This window comes from Rhinatrema bivittatum, chromosome 8, assembly GCF_901001135.1.
Source record: "Rhinatrema bivittatum chromosome 8, aRhiBiv1.1, whole genome shotgun sequence".
NCBI classification, from domain to species: domain Eukaryota; kingdom Metazoa; phylum Chordata; class Amphibia; order Gymnophiona; family Rhinatrematidae; genus Rhinatrema; species Rhinatrema bivittatum.
In genome coordinates this window covers 203203651-203225783 of record NC_042622.1, presented here as the reverse complement: position 1 = coordinate 203225783, position 22133 = coordinate 203203651, and the positions used below count along the sequence as shown (strand labels likewise).

At 42.0% G+C, this 22133-nt stretch overlaps 1 protein-coding gene across 8 annotated transcripts in view; it reads right to left on the bottom strand.

Annotated features, from left to right (window-relative positions):
• The window catches only part of CUX1 (cut like homeobox 1), a 1076531-nt gene that overhangs the window by 336605 nt on the left and 717793 nt on the right, over positions 1–22133 (bottom strand). For 6 of the 8 annotated variants that reach the window (XM_029612599.1, XM_029612602.1, XM_029612601.1 and 3 more), the window contains exons 11-12: positions 19409–19597; positions 413–471 (exon numbers count right to left, since the gene is read on the bottom strand). In XM_029612599.1, coding sequence (XP_029468459.1) covers positions 413–471; positions 19409–19597 — 248 coding nt within the window. The remainder of the gene's footprint in view (positions 1–412; positions 472–19408; positions 19598–22133) is intronic. The other 2 variants (XM_029612600.1, XM_029612603.1) reach the window with 1 other exon arrangement.

The following is a 22133-nucleotide window of genomic DNA, read 5'->3' as shown; positions in this document are numbered from 1 at the left end:
TTTTGGAGCGGCCTCGGAGGAAACGGAGGTAGGCTGCGCGGCTCGGTGCGCGCAGGCTGCCAATTTTGCGCAGCCTTGCGCACGCCGACCCTGGATTTTAAAGGCTACGCGCGTATCTATTAAAATTCAGCGTACTTTTGTTTGCGCCGGTCGCGCGAACAAAAGTACGCGTGGGCGTAGTTTTTAAAAATCTACCCCATTGTGTTTAGATATCAAGATGTGGGCACAAAAATATCTGCATGCCTTGCACCTAACCAACGTATTGAAAATTGCCTTCTTAATGTTGGCAATGTATTTGAACACTCCTTTGTTGTATATACAAATGTATTTAATGACCACTTTATGACAATCATTTTTTAACAAACTTATTTTTTTATCAAGATCTTTAGTAATATCTTTTCATTTAACTCACCTTAATTCTTTTTTAACTTCTTCATAATCAGCCTGTCCCTTAAGTTTTTCTTCCAGTTGCTAAAATGAGAGAGTATTCACTTTAGTTTACATTCAGATGTTCCTTAAATTATTCTTTAAATGGAGCATGGAGTACAACTGATATATTACTGGTATTAACACACGAACATAAAAAAAAAAGTTAGAGAGGATTGGAAGTTCTCATATTCAAATGAAACAAAAGAATATTACAAAATGCATCTGATGAAGTGGCCTCTGTCCTTGAAAGCTCATGCCTCAATAAACTGGTCAGTCTATAAGGTGCCATCCAACTTTGTGTCATTTTTGCTACACTAGACTAACACAGCTATCCCTCTGAATATCTGAACAAGAATATTATGTGAATAATATACATATATAAACATCTGTTTTCTTTGTTTCTCCAGTATTTTTCCCCCCAAATCAAAGCAGGAATAGGGCTTGCAACCTGAAAATTATTTCCACTTGACACCTTGTATCAAATTTTGGAACAACTTCAGTACGTTAAATACTCTGTTCTGGCAAAGTGCAGAGTGTCAATAGTGACTTCTTATACAAATAGTGTGCCTCTTTTTTTTTATACAGAGAGAATTATTCATGGTTAGATCTGTAAACACTGGAACTCAATATCCACGCTACTCTGTTAAGTATTACTATGGAAATAAAGGAAAAACAAAATCTCAGAATAAGAGAAAACAGCAATGCACAAGCTTTTAAAATGAGTACTTTTAATTTATGTAATAAATAATAGACAACTGAACAGCAGCAATCTTGAAATGTACAGACATGGGTATACAACACTTTCATATAGTATATGCACTATAGTGGATAAAACCAAACACTCCTTTATAAAGATACATACGTGCGCATATAATGGGTACATTGTAACAGTCACAAAAAGGAATGAAACGTGTGATAAGGAGTGCCAATCATCAAGGCTTCAAAGCCTAGCTTGTTTCCATAATGACATCTACATTTCGTAAGGAAGCTTCTTAGGTGCTGTAGCCTTTTCTGATCCAAGCATGAGGTGAGAGTATGAAAGATGTACTTCTATGTTAGATATCTATTTTTAATGTGTTCTTATACACTGTCGGCACAGTAACTCTCCAAATAAGGGATGGAAATTCGTCAAATTTGGAATGCAGGAAGAAAATGTGAATATCTCAGACAAGTTCAAAAAACAGAAACAATGGGTCAGTAGTTTTAGAGAACTGGCCTCCAGAACAATTCCCATTATTTTCAAAGGGAAACTGTTTAATGCTGCAGAATGTTGAACAGTGCTCCATTCCAAAAGCCTCCCCTCATGCTTCCAGTAATTTGCCCAGAGCAAAACAGGAAGACAGAAAAAGAGAAAAATAATGAAGCAGCTGGCAAATGATGGCAGCAAAAGGCACCTTTAAAGCCATCTTTCTCACACTTCCAAAGTCTCACACACACAACTTTTACAGATTTACAATAGTGAAAAAATGTTTGTTAACTCCAAGTATATGCGCGATGGAGTGTACCAACAATGGCCTCGTTCTACCTTAAGGAGTCCTGTTCAGGTTTCTAACCCAGTCCTCCTTAAGGCAGAATGTCGCAAGGGATTCTGGGTGAAGAGAGGTTCCCTTCCCCTTAGCATAAGAATCCAGGCCTAGAAAGCTTGGGGAAGCCCCAGGGAGCTGGAAGGACCTCACAATACACCCAATACAGGGTATGTTACCTGACATTTGTGTCTTATGTAAGGTGAGCTACTATTTTTGTTTCTGTAACTTTGAAGCACTGTAAATAAATACTTACACTAGAAATACATTAGTCAAGTCTTATGGTGTGTTCCTTAGCTATTCCTGAGGATACTGCCAGCCTGAATATGCTACAGTACAATAACCTGAATTAAAAATTCTAAACATGATACCCTTGTTTAACTGAAACCAGTATTTTCTTATGCAATACATTAAACAATTCTGTGTTTCTTGAGATGCAATAACTTAAAAAGTAGGAAAAATAAGACTAATTCAGAATCAGAGTGCATGAAATAGTAAGTGAACCCTCAGTTTACTTAGCACAATTTGCTAATTGGAGTTTAAATAATTGGGTAACAAGTAAACTACCCTGCAAAGTGAATCTAAATGGCTGAGTTTGGGCATTCTGTCCTATATAATGGTCCAAACAGCTGTCTGTTTATTTTTATTTAGTATATTAACTTTGGGTTTGGTCTTCACTAGAAAAGTTAGTATGCACTCATCATGCAATAATCCAAAGAAATTTCAGAGGCCCTAAGAAAAAAGGTAGCTGATGCTCATCTGTGTGGAGAGGGTTACAAGACCATTTCTAAACCCTGGGGGCTCCATCCAACAATTGTCAGACAGTCTACAAATGAAAAAATGCCAAGAACTAGTGTGACTCTACCCAGGAACGTCTGAATAACCCAAAGACTTCAGGACTGATATCCTCTGGACAAGAGAGTCAAAAATTGAACTTTTGTTCATAACAACATATGTTTTCTGATTGGAAAAAAATCAAACACTGCATTCCAAAGTAAGAGCCTCATCCTGATTGTCAAGCATTGTGGTGAAGGAATCAGAGTGTGGGGCTGCTTTAATGCTTCAGGACCTGGAATGCTTGCCACCCTTGATCGAGCCATGAATTCTGCTTTATATCAGAAAATTTAAAAGGAAATTGTCAAGCTATCTGTCTATGAGCTGAAGCTCTGATAAAAGTGGGTCATGCACCACGGCGATGAACCTAAACATTCAAGTAAACCAATTGCAGAATAGTTGAAGAAGAGATTTTGTGTTTTGTATTGGCCAAGTCAAAGTCCCGACATAAACTCTATTGAAGTGTGTCATTACCTGAAGAGAATGCTCATTCAAGGAATCCCTCAAATGTCACAGAATTGAAACCATTCTGTATGGAAGTGTTATGATAACATGTGTTTTGTGGATCCTTGGGTGCTGTGGAGATGATCACGCCCACAGGGAGGAGCCCCGTGAGGAACCACAGCACTGGGCTAGACTCGTACACACAAAACACAGGATAGTTCTTTATTAGACAGCTTGAAGATCTCCACCAGAGGTGGCAGTAGTGAGGCAGTCTGGTAGTTGCAGTCTCAGGGACCTCGGCAGAGGGAGCCCTTCTCTCCTGGATGATGATAGGAGGTTCCGCAGCAGGTCTCCCAGCGAGGAGATACTGTGGATGAGATAGACTGAGAATTAAGCGTACTCACTAGTTGTTAGCTGTTGGTATGCGATTCCACCAGGTATGTTGTAGAAGGTACAGGCACCGAGGCAGGGAGAGCAGGCCCTCGAGGAGCGAGTACCTGTTCCCTGTAAGGCACCTGAAATAAAGCAGAGGGCCCCCGAGGAGCGGGTACCCAGGTTAGCAATTACCCCGAAGGGCAGAGAGAGAGCTTCCTGCGGCAGCACGGAAGCTGCAGAGTAGCGTAGACAGGAACGGATTCGAGTCCTTGCTAACTCAACGAGCTAGCAAATCTGTGAAGGTAATATACCCGGATGGCGTGACGTCAGCATAAGGGAACGCCCTCGAGGTTCGCGCCAAGGGTGGTACAAAAACGTGGGTTGCGTGCGCGCACCCTAGTAGGTACCTGAGAGGAGCAATGGCGGGAGGCTGCACCATAGCCGTTCTGAGGACGCCAGAGAGGTCGGCTTGTAGACGCAGCGGTAGCCATCTTTCCCAGGTAAGCAGGAGGAGCCGTGAATAAGGTGAGGCAAACAGGGCGAAGCCGTCGAGGACCGACAAACGCAACAGGAAGAATAGGCCAAATTCCTCAAGGTTGATGTGAGAGACTGATCAACAGTTATAGGAAATGTTTAGTTGAAGTTATTCTGCCCGAGGAGGAGCTATCACCTCATGAAGGCTTCACTAAGAACATAAGAAGTTGCTATATTGGGTCCGACCGAAGGTCCATCAAGCCCAACATCCTAATTCCAACAGTGGTCAATCCAGGTTACAAGTACCTGGCAAGGACCCAAACAGTAAATAGATTCCATGCTACTAATGTCAGTAATTGCAGTGTCTATTCCCTAAGTTAGCTTGATTAATAGCAGTTTATAGACTTCTCCTCCAGGAACTTATTCAAACATTATTAAAATCCAGCTACACTAACTACCCTAATCACATTCTCCAGCAATGAATTCCAGAACTTAATCGTGCGATCAGTGAAAAAGAATCTTCAATTTGTTTTAAATGTCCTACTTGCTAACTTCATACCGTGCCTCCTGATCCTTCTATTAACTGAAAGAAAAAATAACCGATTCACATTTACCTGTTCAAGTCCACTCATGATTTTATAGACCTCTACCATATTCCCCTTCAGCCGCCTCTTCGCCAAGCTGAACAGCCCTAACCTCTTTAGCCTTTCCTCTGGGGGAGCAGTTCCATCCCCTTTTATCATTTTGGTCGCCATTCTCTGTACCTTTTCCAGTACAACTGTATCTTTTTTGATATGTGGCAACCAGAATTGCACACAGTATTCAAAGTGCGATCTCACCATGGAAAGATAGAGGCATTATGACATTCTCCATTTTATTCACCATTCCCTTCCTAATTCCTAATATTCTGTTTTGCTTTTTTGACTACTGTAGTGCACTGAACCAATGATTTCAATTTATTATCCACTATGACACCTAGATCTTTTTTCTGGGTGATAACTCCTAATATGGAACTTAACATCGTGTAACTACAGAATTGTTTATTTTTCCCTATATGGAATACTCTGCACTTGTCCACATTAAATTTAATCTGCCATTTGATGTCCAATCTTCCAATCTTGCAAAGTCCTCCTGCAATTTATCACAATCTGCATGTGATTTAACTACTGTGAATAATTTTGTGTTATCTGAAATTTGATCATCTTACTCAATATATCCCTTTCCAGATCATTTATAAATATATTGAAAAGCACCGGTCCAAGTACAGATCCCTGAGGCACTCCACTGTTTACCTTTTTCCACTGAGAAAAACTGACCATTTAATCCTATTCTCTGTTTCCTTTTAATCAGTTTGAAATCCACAAAAAGGACATCATCTCCTATCCCATGACGTTTTAGTTTTCTTTGAAACCTCTTTTGAAGGAATATGTCAAACACATTCTAAAAATCCAAATACACTAAATCTACTAGTTCACCTTTATCTACTTGTTTATTAACCCCTTCAAAAAATGTAGCAAATTTGTGAGGCAAGACTTCCCTTAGATAAACATCCATACTGGCTGTGTCCCATTAAACCATGTCTATCTATATGCTTTATGATTATGTTCTTTAGAATAGTTTCCACTATTTTTCCTGGCACTGAAGTCAGACTCACACACAGATATTTAATGTTATATCTTTTTGTTGAATAATCAAAATATATTTTATTTATATTCCACCTTTTGGTAATTCAAAGCAGATTACATTCAGGTACTGTTCGTATGTCCCTATCCTGAGTTATTTGTTCAGTAGTATTATCTATCATCAGGATCTAATCATGTTTTGAGTATACACTGTGCTAAAATACAGACCATCCTAGAGGGTTAATAAACTTTTTCTTTATCACTGCATGTTGGAAAGCATTCCTGAATTCATGCCTCTGCAGGCTTTCCCTACTTGTTCATATTTTTTTAAATAAATGAATTATAAATACACATAAAAGATGCACACATTGAAGTAGGTTTGGTTGAAACCTTGATAATTGGTATTACATTTAAATCAAACTTACAAGATACAGTACCATACAATAATAATGGCTGCAAATTCAACTTATAATTACAATCGAATATGTATAGTAAATCATATTTACAGTAGTTAATTACAATAAAGCTAGTGCCTGGTGTAAATTAAGGTGGTGGAAAGAAGAACAGTATCTGAATTTAAGAGAGCATGGGATAAACACAAAGGATCTCTGAGGAAATGATTATGATTGTTAAGCTGAATAGTTGGTGTGGATGAGCAGACTAGATAGGCCACAATGTTTGTTTTCTGCTGTCATGTTTCTAAGAATCTTGACAAAGCTCAATGGTGTCTGACTCAGTTCAATTACCATGGATAGAATACTTTGCTGCCACATATAGAACATGGGTTTCAGAATGACCTAGATTTTTACAATGGATCATCACTGCCTGAGAAAGGGTGGGATACTGCACAGATAATAGATTTTTTTCTGGCTTCCACAAAAGAACAAGAATCCCTATTGTATTGCCTGTTACCATAATTTTAAGAGCATTGGACTTTCAAGAGTCTTCAAAGCAAATATTTCAAAAGTTAAGAAAGATGCAGTTATACCACAAAACAAGGGTGGCATTGGCCACTAGACTCTTTTATAACGGATGACAAGAAAACTTAACGTCAGCAAGAGATTTTGAATACATATGCTGGACTCTCCATGTCTAAGGAAGAAAGGCAGAATCATACTTGTATAGTCAGGAATGCAATCACTATACTTACTGTCACTACAGCATGGAGATATATTTTATATGATTTGGAAAGTATAGACACTATGGTTAAATCCCCTGCCAAGACTATATATACACAGTACCTATCCTTTCCATATCATTTGGCAAGGTTACTATGTGGCTATAGTTCTTAATTTAGTTCAATTTATCCATCCATTTAATGACATCATCCATTATCAGAGGGGTGTAGAAATATATAGGCAGATTATGTCACAATGATTTCATAGCTCTGGGAGATAAAGAGTATAAACACTCGCTTTGTGTATTCACACAGCAAAAAAAGGATTCACTAAACATGGTCTGTTAATCAAAGTATTTTGGAATTTGCACAGATATTTATCCCATCTCAGGTTTAACATGAAAAACTGCTAAGACCATAAAGAATATTGAGGAGTAGGCCAAACAACCAAATGGTTAGAGTTTGTAGCTCAGGCTAAGATTCTTTGGGTTTTATAAGACTAGAAATGCTGTTGAATTATCATTTTCAGCCCACAAATGTAGAGGGAGCAAGCACTGATATACCACCACCCATAGGTTACTAAACGAACAGCAAAAAGTTCCTGAGGCACCTTCATCTTAATCTTTTAGCTGACAGACACAAACTGTAGTACTCACCCTACATATTTATGACAATGTTCATGGATAAAAAATGTTTTACCTGTGTAAATTATCTGTCTGAAAATTGCCCAACCTCTATTCAGCAAAAAGTCCCACACTGTAGAACATGCAGACTTTTATTCGCATTGAGAGAAGGAGGGTTTGGAGAAGGGAGGCATGCTAAAGCCGGGGGAAAAAAAGTATCTACAAAGATTGCATTTTGAAATCTACATGCTTACTTTTCAGGCAAAATTCTACCAGTGTGTAAGGTCCACTGAAACTTTTCTACTGTGGTATGCCCCAGAAATGAAAGTAACTGTGAGTAGAAAAGCACATAGTTCAACCCCAAGGTGAGAGTTCTTTCTGAACATACTATACAGGGACTCACTCCGAGTCACTAATTGGCATCAAAGAGTAGAAGGAAGAGAGACAGCTTGTTGTTGGCTGCTTCTCCAGGAGTTGGAGGGGAAGGAAAGACTGCCTTCTCTCTTCAGGTGGAGAATAGGTCACAGGTTCCCTGATTATTTTTTATTACATTTTTTGGATGCAAGCACACCCTTCTCTGCTATATCCCTCCTGTTATGTTTTGTGGGTTTCGTGGACCCTTAGCCAGAGGTGAGAGTTGTTATCACCTGTGGGGAGAAGCTCCACAGGTCCACACTGGCGGGAGGTGAGGTCAGGTGCAGCAGGAGCTCACGGAGAGAGTCTGTGGGGAGGTCCCGAGGAGCGGGGTGAGAGACACAGCACTGAGGAACCCTACAGTATACAGGTTGGGCTGGAGAGCAGTACCTGGGCAGAGACCTCTGAGAGAGTGGCGCTAGGCAGGCCCGAGGATTGGGAAGTGCGAGGCAGGAAGTGCAAGAGGAATACTGCTGGGACAACCCCAAAGGGGCGGAGCTGCGTAGCGAGGAAGGTACTGATGCTATGAAGTAGACTACCCTGCGGAGCGGGGAAGCTCGAGTCAGGGTCTCCAGGTGATGATGTAAGCAACCCCGAGAAGCGGGGGAGGTGTGATTATAGCCACTGATGCAAATGAAGGTATTTATTTTTATTTTATTTAAAAGTATTTGTATACCGTCTTTACAAACAATGTTTAATCAAAACGGTTTACGTAAGTAAATAAAATATACGCAAACGAAAGAAATTAAAAAACATAAAATTATAATAAAGCATAAAAATTACAAAAATGGTCAATTGAAAATAAAAAATATCTAAAAATAATAATTAGTTAATATAAGACAAATCAATATATAATAATGTCGTGCCTTTTTATTTGTAAGCATGGGAAAAGAGAGATTATGTTATTTAGTAAGTGATATATGGAATGAAGTTTGAAACAGATGTGTTTTTAAGGATTTTTTGAAATGTTTAGAATTGGATATGGATCTTAGGGAATCCGGTAGTGCGTTCCATAGGATTGGACCAATGACTGAGAATGCTCTTTTTTTGGTGATATCAAGATGGGCTTGTCGCGGTGATGGGATATCTAGAAGGTTTTTGTCCAGTGATCTTAAGTGCCTAGCAGGTTTGTATATTTGAAGAATAGAACATAAAGTAACAGAATTAGGAGTGTAAATGAGAGAGTGTATAATGGACAGAATCTTGAATTGTATTCTGTATTTAACTGGTAGCCAGTGTAAGGATTGAAGTATCGGAGTAATATGATTTTTTATTGAAGAGTTTGTAAGAATAGGTGCTGCTGCATTTTGGATCAGTTGGAGTGAATGAAGTGTGTTGTCTGGGAGACCTATGTAAAGAGAATTACAGTAATCAAGCCCAGAAAAGATGAGTGATTAAAGGATAGTCCGGAAGTCGTGAAAGAAAAGTAGAGGGCGGAGCCGTTTCAGGAGCTGAAGCTTGTAGAATGAGTTCCTAGTAATCATGGATATTTGTTCCTTTAGTGAGAGATCTGAATTGATGGTTATACCTAAGTTTTTAGCTGATTTACAGATAGGGATAGTAGTTCCATTAAATACAAGTTGGGGTGGGGGACCTATGGATGAATCAGTAATTGATGAGAGGTGGACTATTTCTGGTTTTTTTGGATTTAGTTTCAGACGATTATGGGAAAGCCAGGTGTCTATAGTTGTGAGATATAGAGATACTAAAGATAATGTATGGGTCCAGGAGGTGTTGTATGGTACCATAAACTGTATATCGTCGGCATAGATTTTAAATTGTATGTTTAGTGAGGCTAGGATATGGCAGAGAGGTATCAGATAAATATTGAAAAGAATAGGAGATAGAGAAGAACCCTGTGGAACACCTGATGCAATAGAGTATGGTTCAGAAGAATGATTATTTATATTGACTTGTTGGATGCGATCAGATAGAAATGAAATAAACCATTGTAATACAACACCTGAGATACCTATGGATTTAAGAATAGCAATAAGAATTTGGTGATCAACGGTATCGAAGGCCGCAGAAATATCCAAGAAGACAATAATGTGGTCTGTGTAAGAGTCGAAGGCCCGAAATATAGTGTCAAATGATATCAGAAGAGTTTCAGTGGAGTGACCTTTGCGGAATCCATGTTGATTTGTATGTAGTATATCGTTTTCTGATAGGTAGTTTGATAATTGTACAGTCCCAAGGAGCGGGGGAAGTACAGGCAATCACCGTTGTGGAACTTAGGCACTGCCCCGAGGAGCGAGGAAGCACAGTCTCTGGTGTAGATCATCGGCCTGCCCCGAGGAGTGGGGAAGCACAGACAGTCTCTGGTATAGAACGTAGGCCCTGCCCTGAGGAGCGGGGAAGCACAGACAGTCTCTGGTGTAGAACGTAGGCACTGCCCAGAGGAGCGGGGAAGCACAGACAGTCTCTGGTGTAGAACGTAGGCACTGCCCCGAAGTGCGGGGAAGCACAGAGATGAGTCTCCCAAGTGGTGAGAAGGTGCACTGCGGCAACCCGAGGAGCAGGGAGGCTGGCGGGCAGGACTCCTGGAAGGCGCAGGGCTAGCCCGAGGAGCGGAGGAATCCAGGAGACCGGGTCTCTGGAGAGAGCGCAAGCAGACCTCCGAGGAGCGAGTACCTGCATCAGGGTCCAAAGTCCAAGGAAGGTCTCGGCTGCCACAAGTAACCTTGAAGTAAGCGGCGGTAGAGGCTAGCCCCCGCTGCGAGCAGACCCGGAGAGGGGAGCAGAGTAACACAAGATGTGAGTAGACGCGGTCGCAGCCGTCTGCGACCAACGGTCATAACACCTCCATAATGAAAAAAAGGAACATTTTAAAACCAACTATATTTCATGATTTCATTTCTTCTAGTCTTCTAGTCCAAAAGGAATCTGGAAATAGGGAAACATTGCTTACCTGTTATAGGTATTCTCTCATGACAGCAACACAGGAAGCCACACATGTGGGTCATGAGGGATGAGTTACTTGTTGTACTGCTGTCATAAGAGAACATTTATAACAGGTAAATAATTTCATTTTCTCTGATGACAAATAGGTGCAATGGAATCATATGGCTGAACAATCATGAAGAGGGAAAAACATAAAACATGGTTGAATGGAAGAGACTATTTTTGTCTTTTATTCCTTTTTTTAAATAAATGATAACACAATACTAAACAAGGAAAACAAAACAATAAAAATGGGCTATAGGAAGAAAAAGCTAAACTCTGCTCTGCAAACAGGCCATTCAGGATAGGCAGTTCTAAACTAGAATCCTGATAGGAGGATGTATCTAGGCAATAATAACTGGTGAATGTATGGAATTAACTCCATGCTGTAGTCTGGATACTTGAGATCCACTAGTTTTACCGCATACTGAAATGTGTGATGGAACACAAACCACCAAAAAAAAAAATAGACATGACCATAAGACCTAGCAGTCTCAGCATGAACTACCATATTCATGTCTGAATTATTTCCCCTGCAGTAGCTTGGGATCTGTCATTAGGGCAACAGGCTTTGTCCTGGGTTGTGTCTAAAGCAAAATTGCTTACCTTGTAATAGGTGTTATCCCAGGACAGCAGGATGTAGTCCTCACATATGGGTGACATCATTGATGGAGCCCTACTGCGGAAAACTTTCTGTCAAAGTTTCTAGAAACTTTTGACTGGCCCTGTGAGGCCACTGAGCATGCCCAGCATGCCATGATATTCTCTGCCACAGGGGTCTCTCTTCAGTCTCGTATGTAGCAATAAGCTTTAGCAAAAATAAAATAATAAAACGTATCGGACCCAACTCCGCGGGGTGGCAGGATGGTAGTCCTCACGAAACCCCGCGGGGTGGCGGGGTTTCGTGAGGACTACCATCCTGCTGTCCTGGGATAACACCTATTACAAGGTAAGCAATTTTGCTGTATCCCAGGACAAACAGGATGCTAGTCCTCACATATGGGTGATTAGCAAGCTAGAGACTGAGTCATTTTGTAGTAAAGCAACAGTGAAGTATTGTTGTTGAAAATGAGGCAGCCTGAAATCACAGCAGGTTGGATGTAGAAGGAGTTGGGATTAAACTGAAAACAAGTTCTTTAAGACAGATTGTCCATAGGCTGAATCTTGTTGTCCTTCTTTGTCCATATAGTAATGAGCTGCAAAGGTGTGAAGAGAACTCCATGTTGCTGCTTTATATATGTCAAGAATTAGCACTGAACGGTAGTGTGCTACTGAAGTTGACATTGCTCTTACTGAATGCGCCTTTACTTGCCCTTGGAGAGGAAGGCCTGCTTTTTCATAGCAAAACTGTATGCAATCTGCTAGCCAATTGGATAGAGTATGTTTACCCACTGCTTTACCCGGTTTGTTTGGATCAAAAGATACAAAGAGTTGAGTGGATTTTCTATGGACTGCAGTGCGGTGTAAGTAAAATGCTAGCGCACGCTTACAGTCCAAAGAATGTAATGCTCGTTCTCCTTCTTGAGAATGAGGCCTTGGAAAGAATGTGGGTAAAACTATGGATTGATTCAAGTGGAATTCCGTAACTACCTTGGGGAGGAATTTTGGATGTGTCCGGAGAACCACTCTGTCATGTAGGAATTTTGTATAGGGTGAGTACGTGACAAGTGCTTGTAACTCACTAACCCTTCTAGCCGATGTAATGGCTATGAGGAAGATAGTCTTCCATGTAAGAAATTTAAGATCACAGGAATTCATGGGTTCAAAGGGAGATCGCATGAGCCTTGTTAAGACCAGATACAGGTCCCATTCTGTGACTGGTGGCCGAATTAGTGGTTTAAGGTGAATTAAACCTCTCATAAATCTATTGATCAGAGGATGTATGGATATTGGTGCATCTGCCATCTTGTTATGGTAAGCTGAGATTGCACTTAGATGCACTCTGACAGATGAGGTCTGGAGACCAGAGTCTGAGAGATGGCATAAATAGGAGAAAGGGTCAATGTTCTTTTTCGTGCACCACAAGGTAAACCTTTTCCATTTCGAAGAATAATTCTTTCGTGTTGAAGGTTTTCGTGAAGCTATCAGCACTTGAGATACATTGGTTGAAAGATTGAGTGGTTGTAAAATTAAGCTTTCAACATCCATGCTGTCAGGGATAGGGATTGAAGGTTGGGATGGCACAACCGACCCTGATCCTGAGTTATGAGAGTGGGAGCTACACCCAGGTGAATTGGCTCTCTGATCAAGAGGTCTAGAAGTATGGGAAACCACACTTGTCGAGGCCAATATGGGGCTATGAGTATCATGGACCCATTTGTCCTGTTGTAGCTTCACTAGAATTTTGGTTATGAGCGGTATTGGAGGATACGCTTATAGAAGGCCTGAGTGCCAAAGGCGAGCAAAGGCGTCCTTGGCTGGCTGGTGATTCTCTCTGTGCAGAGCGCAGAATTTGTCCACTTTGTGATTCAGGCGTGATGCAAAGAGGTCTATTGTTGGTTGCCCCCAACGCTGAAATATCCTGGTCGCTACTAAGGGATCCAGGGACCACTCGTGTGGTTGGAACTGACGACTGAGGCGATCTGCCACTACACTGTGAATGCCTGCCAGATAAGTGGCCCGGAGAAATATGGAATGTGTTAGAGCCCAGTTCCAAATCTGTGCGGCTTCTTGACAAAGAAGATACGAGCCCGTACCTCCCTGTTTGTTGATGTACCACATGGCTACTGTGTTGTCTGTTTGGATCAGAACAGTCTTGTGTGAAAGGCAGTCCTTGAACGCATGCAGCGCATAACGTATAGCTCAAAGTTTCAGAAAATTGATTTGAAATGTTGCTTCGAGTTTTGTCCAAGTACCCTGGGTTTGGAGGTTGTCTATGTGAGCTCCCCAACCCAAGGTGGATACATCTGTAGTTAAAGTTATCTGTGGGACTGGTTGCTGGAAGGGTAGGCCCTTGCGCAAGTTGTCCTTATTCGCCCACCAAAGGAGAGATAAACATAGCTGGTGAGTTACTTGAATTGGAGAGGACAGTGGTTGAATGGCTTTGATTCATTGTGATCTTAAAGTCCATTGAGTTACCCTCATGGCTAGCCTTGCCATAGGAGTGACATGAACTGTGGAGGCCATGTGGCCTAGTAAGGTTAGAAACTGATGAGCTGTTGCTTGTTTCTTTGAGTGAAGCGAGTTTGCCAGTAGGGAAAGTGTGTCTGCCCGATCCCCAGGTAGGAAAGCTTTTGAAAGTATGGTGTTCAATTCTGCTCCTATGAATTGAAGCAGGTGAGACGGAATGAGGTGGGACTTTTGATAATTGATGAGAAAGCCCATGGAGTGAAGTAGAGTAATTGTTTGACTGAGAGAAGCCAGAGCTCCTTGTTGAGATTGACTTCTGATGAGCCAGTCGTCTAAATAGGGAAAGACATGGACACTTTCCTTGTGCAAGTGTGCTGCTATTACTGCCAGACATTTGGTGAATACTCTGGGAGCAAAGGCAAGTCCGAATGGTAGTACCCTGTACTGGAAATGTTGATGACCCGCCATGAAGCGCAGATACTTGCGATGAGGAGGGAATATTGGAATGTGAGCGTAAGCGTCTTGAAGATCCAGAGAACAAAGCCAATCTCCTGTTTGAAGAAGTGGAAGCATGGTGCCTAGATAGACCATCCTGAACCTTTCTTTCTTCAGAAATTTGTTAAGATTTCTGAGGTCTAGGATGGGACGTAGGCCTCCGGTTTTCTTTGGAATGAGGAAATATCGTGAATAGAATCATCTGCCCTGCTGAGTCCTGGGCACCGGCTCTACAGCTCTGGCTCTCAGAAGGGTGGATAATTCTACTTGTAATTGGATTATATGATTTTCGCTTAGAGGAAGAGATCTCGGAGGAGAATCTCCTGGAGTTGAGAGAAAATTGAGTTGTAACCTCGAGATATTATTGCAAGTACCCATTGGTCTGTTGTTATCTGTATCCAATGGTTGTAGAAGGAGGGTACTCAGCCTCCTACTGGTAGATCTGGTTGAGGTTTGAAGAGGTGGCTTTGGTCTCTGGGAATGGCCTCAAAAGCCTGCAGCTGGTCCAGTCTGCGGCAGAGGTTGAGGTCTAGCCGCCCTAGGTTGTCTGGGCTGAGCTCTTTGCTGCGGCCTAGAAGATCTGCCCCTTGATGCTGGAGAGTAATAACGCCTCTGCTGATAGAAGAGTCGTCTAGAGTCTTTTCTTGGAGGTCGGCGAGATGACTGGGTAGCAGAATCCTGTGGAACTAATGATATTGGCGCAGGGTTTCTGTGTGTTCTTTTAATTGTGCTACAGCATCTTGCACTTTAGATCCAAAAAGGTTGTCACCAGCACATGGTAAATCAACTAACTTTTCCTGGACTTCAGGCCTGAGGTCCGAGGCTTTAAGCCATGCTCAATGTCTTGCACTTATACTAGAGGTCGCTACTCTGGAGGCTGTTTCAAAACTATCATAAGCGGCTCGGACTTCGTGCTTGCCAGCTTCAAGTCCTTTGTGAATGAGTGCTTGGGCTGCTTCTTGATATTGCTGTGGTAATGAAGTTAAAAATTCTTGCATCTGTTTCCACAGATTCCTCTGATATTGAGTCATGTACAATTGATATGATGCAATTTTTGTGTTTAACATAGCTCCTTGATAAATTTTCCTACCCAGGGAATCCAAGAATCTATGATCCTTGCCTGGAGGAGTGGAGGAATGCGGCCTTATTCGTTTTGATTTCTTTTGTGCGGATTCCACAACCACTGATTGGTGTGGAAGTTGTGCTTTTTGGTAGCCAGGAACAGACTGAACCAAATAAGTAGTGTCCACTCTTTTATTGACAGCAGGTACTGAGCATGGGTGCTCCCAGAGTCTATGCTGTAAGTCTAGGAGGACTTCATGGACAGGTATAGCTAAGACTTGTTTTGGAGGATCTACGAATTGGAGGACCTCCAGTGTTTGCTGTCTAGCATCCTCCTCAGCTACTAGAGTAAAGGGTATGGTGTCCGCCATAACCTGAACAAAGTTTGTAAAGGATAAATCCTCCGGTGGCAATTTCTTCCTTACCTCTGGAGGGGAAGGATCAGACATAAATCCTTCAGAGGAAGTGTCTGTATGCCTGTCATCCCATGTATCATATGGATCGTCTTGATGTGGAGACATTGGAGAAGATCTTGGTGGACGAGGAATTCCTGAAGGACCTGGCTGTGGATCATCGATAGGTATCCGTCCAGGAATTTCTTCTCGTGGCTTGGATGGAATAGCACCAGCTATTTCATCAAATTTCTTCATAAGAAGCTGGTACAGTGCCAATTCAGGATGTCCTGGAGCCCCAGGTGACATTGGCATCGAGTCGGGTATCAACGATGGAATCGGCATCAGTATTGATGGTCGTCTTGGTATCGACTTAGGCTGTGGTGCCGGCATCAGTGCAGGCACCGGCACCAGCTTCGATGGAACCACCGGCATCGGTACAGGTACTGGCATCGGTTCGGGAACCGGCATCGGTGCAGGCACCGGCATCGACATCTGTTGATCTTTTAAGGCCTGGAGCCCCACTTGACGGATGAAATCAGACAATTCCTGCGTAACAGCTGGTGCAGGCAGAGCAGCTGTACGCGGTGGCGGTGAAGGTGTCGATGGTCCTTCCACAGAGCCCTGTGGAGGTTCGACAACTGATGCGTCACCATGGGATGAAGGCCTCGGCGTCAGAGGTACCGGTCGATTCCTCCGGCGAGAGACGCGCCTCTGGTATCGATGGGTGTCGGTTTCGATGGCGGTGCTTTGAATGGTGTTCGGTTGCTGACTTCATCGATGCTATCGAAGAGAGACTGCTGTGGCAGAGAATATCATGGCATGCTCAGTGGCCTCACAGGGCCAGTCAAATATTTCTAGAAACTTTGGCAGAAAGTTTTTCGCAATAGGGCTCCATCAATGACGTCACCCATATGTGAGGACTAGCATCCTGCTTGTCCTGGGATAACAACCTTTATGCATTTCAATCAAACTCCGATGGGACATGGGGAAGTTGATGATGAACCCTAATGACTAAAACACTTGGCTGGTGATCTGCACGGATTCATTTGTCCCTGCATGAGATGATTCCCTCATTAGCCAATTATCCATAAAACTCATGCACTCCAAATTGTATAGATAAGCCACAACAGAAGCCTGATTTCTGGTGAATATTTGTGGAGCAGATGCTAGACCAAAAGGCATAGCATGATATGGCAAGTGCATACTCCTACCACAAATCTGAAATACTTCCTGTGACTTAGATGTACTTCTTGAAGTCTAGAGAACATAGCAAAGCTCTTTGATTTAATAGTGGGAGGATGATGATTTTTCCCTTTTCATAAATATGTTCAAATCTGGAGGTCTAGGTGCATCTGAATTTTCCAGTTTTTCTTGTGAACCAGGGAGTACCTACAGAAAAATCCATGACCCTTTTTCGGTGGTGGTACAAATGTAACTGTATAGGCCTCCCCTATAGCATGCTCTTATGTAGAGAAAGCCCAAATGCCTCTTCACAGGGCAATTTAGAGGGATTTTCAAAAGGTGTAATCTGTAACCAATCTTGTCAATCCAGAGGACAATCTGAGATTATAAGGGACCATGTGTTTGTGAAAAACCTTAGCCTCCCCCCTATGGGGAGGCATTCTAATACATGGCTTGGCTATTTTTCCTAGATCTAGTGAAAAATTTGACTCCAGCTTTGAATGCATGGCAATGTAGGGACTTCAGCTTTTTAGCTTGCATGGATAAGTCCTTGGTCTCTGATGCACAGGCAAGCAAGACCCTTGAAAGCCTCTCCTTTAAGAAAAAGGCTGCTTCTTCTGGAATTTGCTCTGAAACGTTTAGGTTATAGAAGGTGAGTTAAGAGGGTGAGGCTGAGAGGATCTTGAAAATGATTTGCAGTTCCTTCAGGAGATTCACTGGCTCCTCTACCTTTTCTCCCAAAAAATCATCACCTGGAATTCTGACATTTGCAGCCATGCAGATGTCAATGGCCATAGCTGAGGCTCTTAATACCATCTTGATGCAGCAAAGGTTGAGTGGACCAGATGCATCGCATACTTCTCAACTCTGTCCAAATGGGAGTGAAATTCATTCTATTTCTCTTGATGGAAAACTGATAGTTTGTACTTTGTCCAAGAGGATGTGCAAGTAGTTGTCCATGTCCTTCAGGAAGAGAGCATGATGTTTTTACAATGTCGCTTCTTAACAAAAGCTAAAATCTTAAGCTCATGGTCTGGCAGCAGAACCATGGAGTTATTTATCCCTTAAAACAGTAATATGAGTAGGATAAATGCTATGAAGCTAACAGGTCGCAGATTTAAACTAAATTTGAGAAAGTATTTTTTCAGTCAGTGCACAATTAAGTTGTTGCATACGGTTTAAACTGGATTTGTTGAAATTTACCAGGAAGCTCAGGGTGACAACATAAAAAAAATGGTCAAGATCTGGAAACATGGGTGAACAAAGAAGAAAGTAAGCACAAAAAGAACTGGTACAATATGGATGCCAGCTTTTGAGTCAAATCTAGCACATGATGCTGATGAGAACAATGGAAATGAGGGCAGTTATCAGAAATATAGCTAAAAGAAAAGGTATGATAGTTTACCTTTAAGAAAAGAATGACCTGGGGCTCAATGTCCCAGTGACACTACTGCCATACAGAAGACCTAGATAAGATTCCTGGATATGATGCCTGCTCCTTGGGGTCAGCAGGAACTGGAAGCACTGATCACCGATCCTGGAGGGAGTCTAAACTATCGCACAACAGCAATAACTAATAGAGATGTGAATCGGAACTGATATCGGATCCGATTCTGGTTCCGATTCACATCTATAGAGATGTGAATCGGAACTGATATCGGATCCGATTCTGGTTCCGATTCACATCTCTAATAACTAATGACTAGTTTCAAGGTACATGTGTGCCATGTACAAAAAGGAGCTGTGGTCTGTGGCTTCTGCCCAAAGAACTGTTGCTGTATTGCTTGGGCTATAGGGAGTGGAGGTTTAAAATGGGGAGAACCCCAAGATGAAAAGAAAAGAGAAAACAAATGAACTGAGAATTTCAGGAAGAATGCAAAATGATGGTGGTACACAAACAAATGGCAAACCTCAAAAATCAAAATGATTAATATAAACATATATAAATTAAAACAAAGATATTTTAATTTATAATTTATGTTTACGTTAATTATTTTGTTTTTTGTGGTTTGCCATTTGTTTGTGTACCACTATTGTTTGTTCCATTACACTGACTGTGGTTTTTTGGCCTCTTATCTCTTCCTTTGGAACATACAAAATGACAACTGCAAAAAGAAATGCATTGAAATACACGGACACACCTCTCAGTTTACCCTCACTGTGAGAGTGATACACTCATAAGAAAATTGTTATTTTTAACCAAGTCACTCATCTCCATAGACTTCAATGGTATTTCTTTCTTAAAGATCAAAGATATCACACTAAACATACTGAAAGACCCTAAAATCTCACTCATTCGTGAGTCAGCAGGTTGAGAGGTAAGTAAAGACTCACATCACCATCCTGTGGAAGACCTGGAGAAGGTAAACTGACAAAGAATTTCAGTGCCTACACAACTGATACTTACTTTAAGTGTGGTGTTCTTTGTGGTCAGTTGCTGTTCAAGCTGCGATATCTGACTGGCTGAATTTTCTCGAAGTTTGGTAAGGCTGGCCTGTAACCTTTGCACATCTTCCACAAGTTGGGCAATTTCCCGCTCTTTGGCAGCCAGTTCTACTTCTAAACTGGAACGCGTCAGCACCTCTATGGCCTGTTCCTAAGAAAGAAACAACAATAAAATACACTGTTTTCTCTGGAAACATATGCTGCCTATAACACTGCATGAAACACTGCCAAGTTAGAATTCAATCAACAGAAAAGAGGCAAATACCACTAAGATTTGCATTTTAAAGACAAAAGTGAAAAACCCACACATTTGATTATATTTGCAAATTTGTCTGTTGCTAAATTGATGCTCTTTAGGACAAGGGCTGAAAACCCTGCCCTTGTTTACACTAGGTAGCGGATATTTTAAGTTACTAAAGGCATTAGGTTCTCAAGTTGATTCATGGTTCCTTTTGTATACTGATATTTGTTGGAAGCAAGGATATGATACATATTGGTCCCATCTTTGCTGAATCTCTGATAGAAAAATCTTTAGCTTCATTTGCAAAACAGTTTTTCAACAAGGGATCTTAGTAATCTCCAAAGCTTGCACCTTTAAACAATCATCTATCCTATTACTTTGCTAATTTTTTTGTCATTTTATTGTTCAGAAATAAAATGACAACCTCCATTAATGGTAGTTAGAATAATTATGAATGAGTTGTAATTATACTATAAAATGTAGCTCTGAAAATATTTATCTCAAAACTAAATGTAGTCCCCATGAAGGAGCAAAGGAATGGGCCACTATGGGACTAAGTGTGTGAAAGCTCACAGCACCTGTGTTTAGGGCTGAATTGCCAACTGCTCATAGTTGCCAGCTGCTGGAGCTCCATTGCAAAGATACTATTTTGGTAAAGAGAGTAGGGGGAAGACAGATTTGAAGGTGTGCATGATGCTGGAAAGAAGAGGCAGCCTGGATCACTGGGGGCAGTATGTTTTGTAGCTGTCAATAGCAGTGTGAAGGAGTATATAGAAAACTCTCTCAGACTATATTAAAGTACCAAGCACAGCTGTGTTGCCCAGTCCTCCATAAAATCCAAACCCACAGGGAATCCTGGGTGAAGAGAGGAGCCCCTCACCAGAGTTTAAGAACGCAGGGCCTGGAAGGTTTAGACAGGCCCTGGGGAGAAGGCAGGAAGCCACTTTATGAGAAAACCTGGTATGTTTGAGGAGTGTGTGTTACCTGAAGTTAAGGTGACCTGAAGTTAAGGTGACCTGAAGTTAAGGTGATTTTGCTTTACTCTTCATTTTTCACTGTAAATAAATTTCATAAATGGTAAATGGCCAGAATCTGCCTCCTTATTCTTTATGGCTGTTTCCAAGTCACTATCACCTAAGTTAGCACAGATGGTGTCAGAATTGAAATCTCTTGCCTAAGTGGAAAGCACAGGCAAGAGCCCGCAGCCATAGCCGCAGCAGCAGAAAAACGAAGAAAAAAAAAAACCTGGGTCCTCTCAGATCCACTCACCTTCTCTTCATACAACAGGCCAAGGGGGTTAGCCCCACCTGTGTAGTCAAGGGGTCCAGCAGTGAATCAAGGCCAGTCAGGCCAGCAGGTTTTTGTTTTTTTCCCCCTCTCCCTTTCCCCAGAGTGACCCAGTTTGGAGGCAGTAGAAAGAAGCAGAGATGGAGCAAGTGATCCATGCTCTTGTTACAGGGCAGTAGCAACTGCAGAACGTCCTGCAAATCCTAATTACCGTACTTTTCGCTCCATAAGATGCACCTGACCATAAGACGCACCTAGGATTCAGAGCGGGAAAAAAAAAAAAAAATGGTGTGCTAAACTGGCTCTGTTCCAGAGCGTCTGTGCGTCTTATGGAGCAAATTAGGGGAGGGGACAAAATAGTTTTTTGTCACCATTTCATTTTCGGGTCTGGGGAGGGCCATTTCTGTCCACTCCCCGGATCAGAAAACTTTTATCGTTCTCTTTGTTGGGGAAAAAAAAACCCCATCCCAACCCTTTAAATTTAATTAACTACAACCCCCCATCCTCCTGACCCCCCCCCCCCCCAAGACTTGCCAAAAGTCCCTGGTGGTCCAGCGGGGGTCCGGGAGCGATCTCCTGCACTTGGGCCGTCGGCTGCCAGTATTCAAAATGGCGCCGATAGCCTTTGCCCTTACTATGTCACAGGGGCTACTGGTGCCATTGGTCGGCCCCGTCACATGGTAGGAGCAATAGGTGGGCCGTCCATTGTTCCTACCATGTGAGAGGGGCTGACCAATGGCACCGGTAGCTCCTGTGACATAGTAAGGGCAAAGGCTATCGGCGCCATTTTGAATACTGGAAGCTGACGGCCCAAGTGCAGGAGATCGCTCCCGGACCCCCGCTGGACCACCAGGAAATTTTGGCAAGTCTTGGGGGGGGGGGTTGTAGTTAGGTTTTTGGTTTTTTTATATTCGCTCCATAAGATGTACAGACATTTCCCCCCCACTTTTGGGGAAAAAAAAGTGCGTCTCTGGAGCGAAAAATACGGTAATCATCAGCAGGCACTACTATTACAGGTAATGGAGAAGCATATGGTGCTAACCCAGATAGCACAAGCTGTACAAACATCAATAACCAGTCCTTCGCTCTTGTCACTGATACTACTTAAGATGATCGCAGGAGAAGACCCCAATGGATTCCTGAAAAACCTTGAACACTC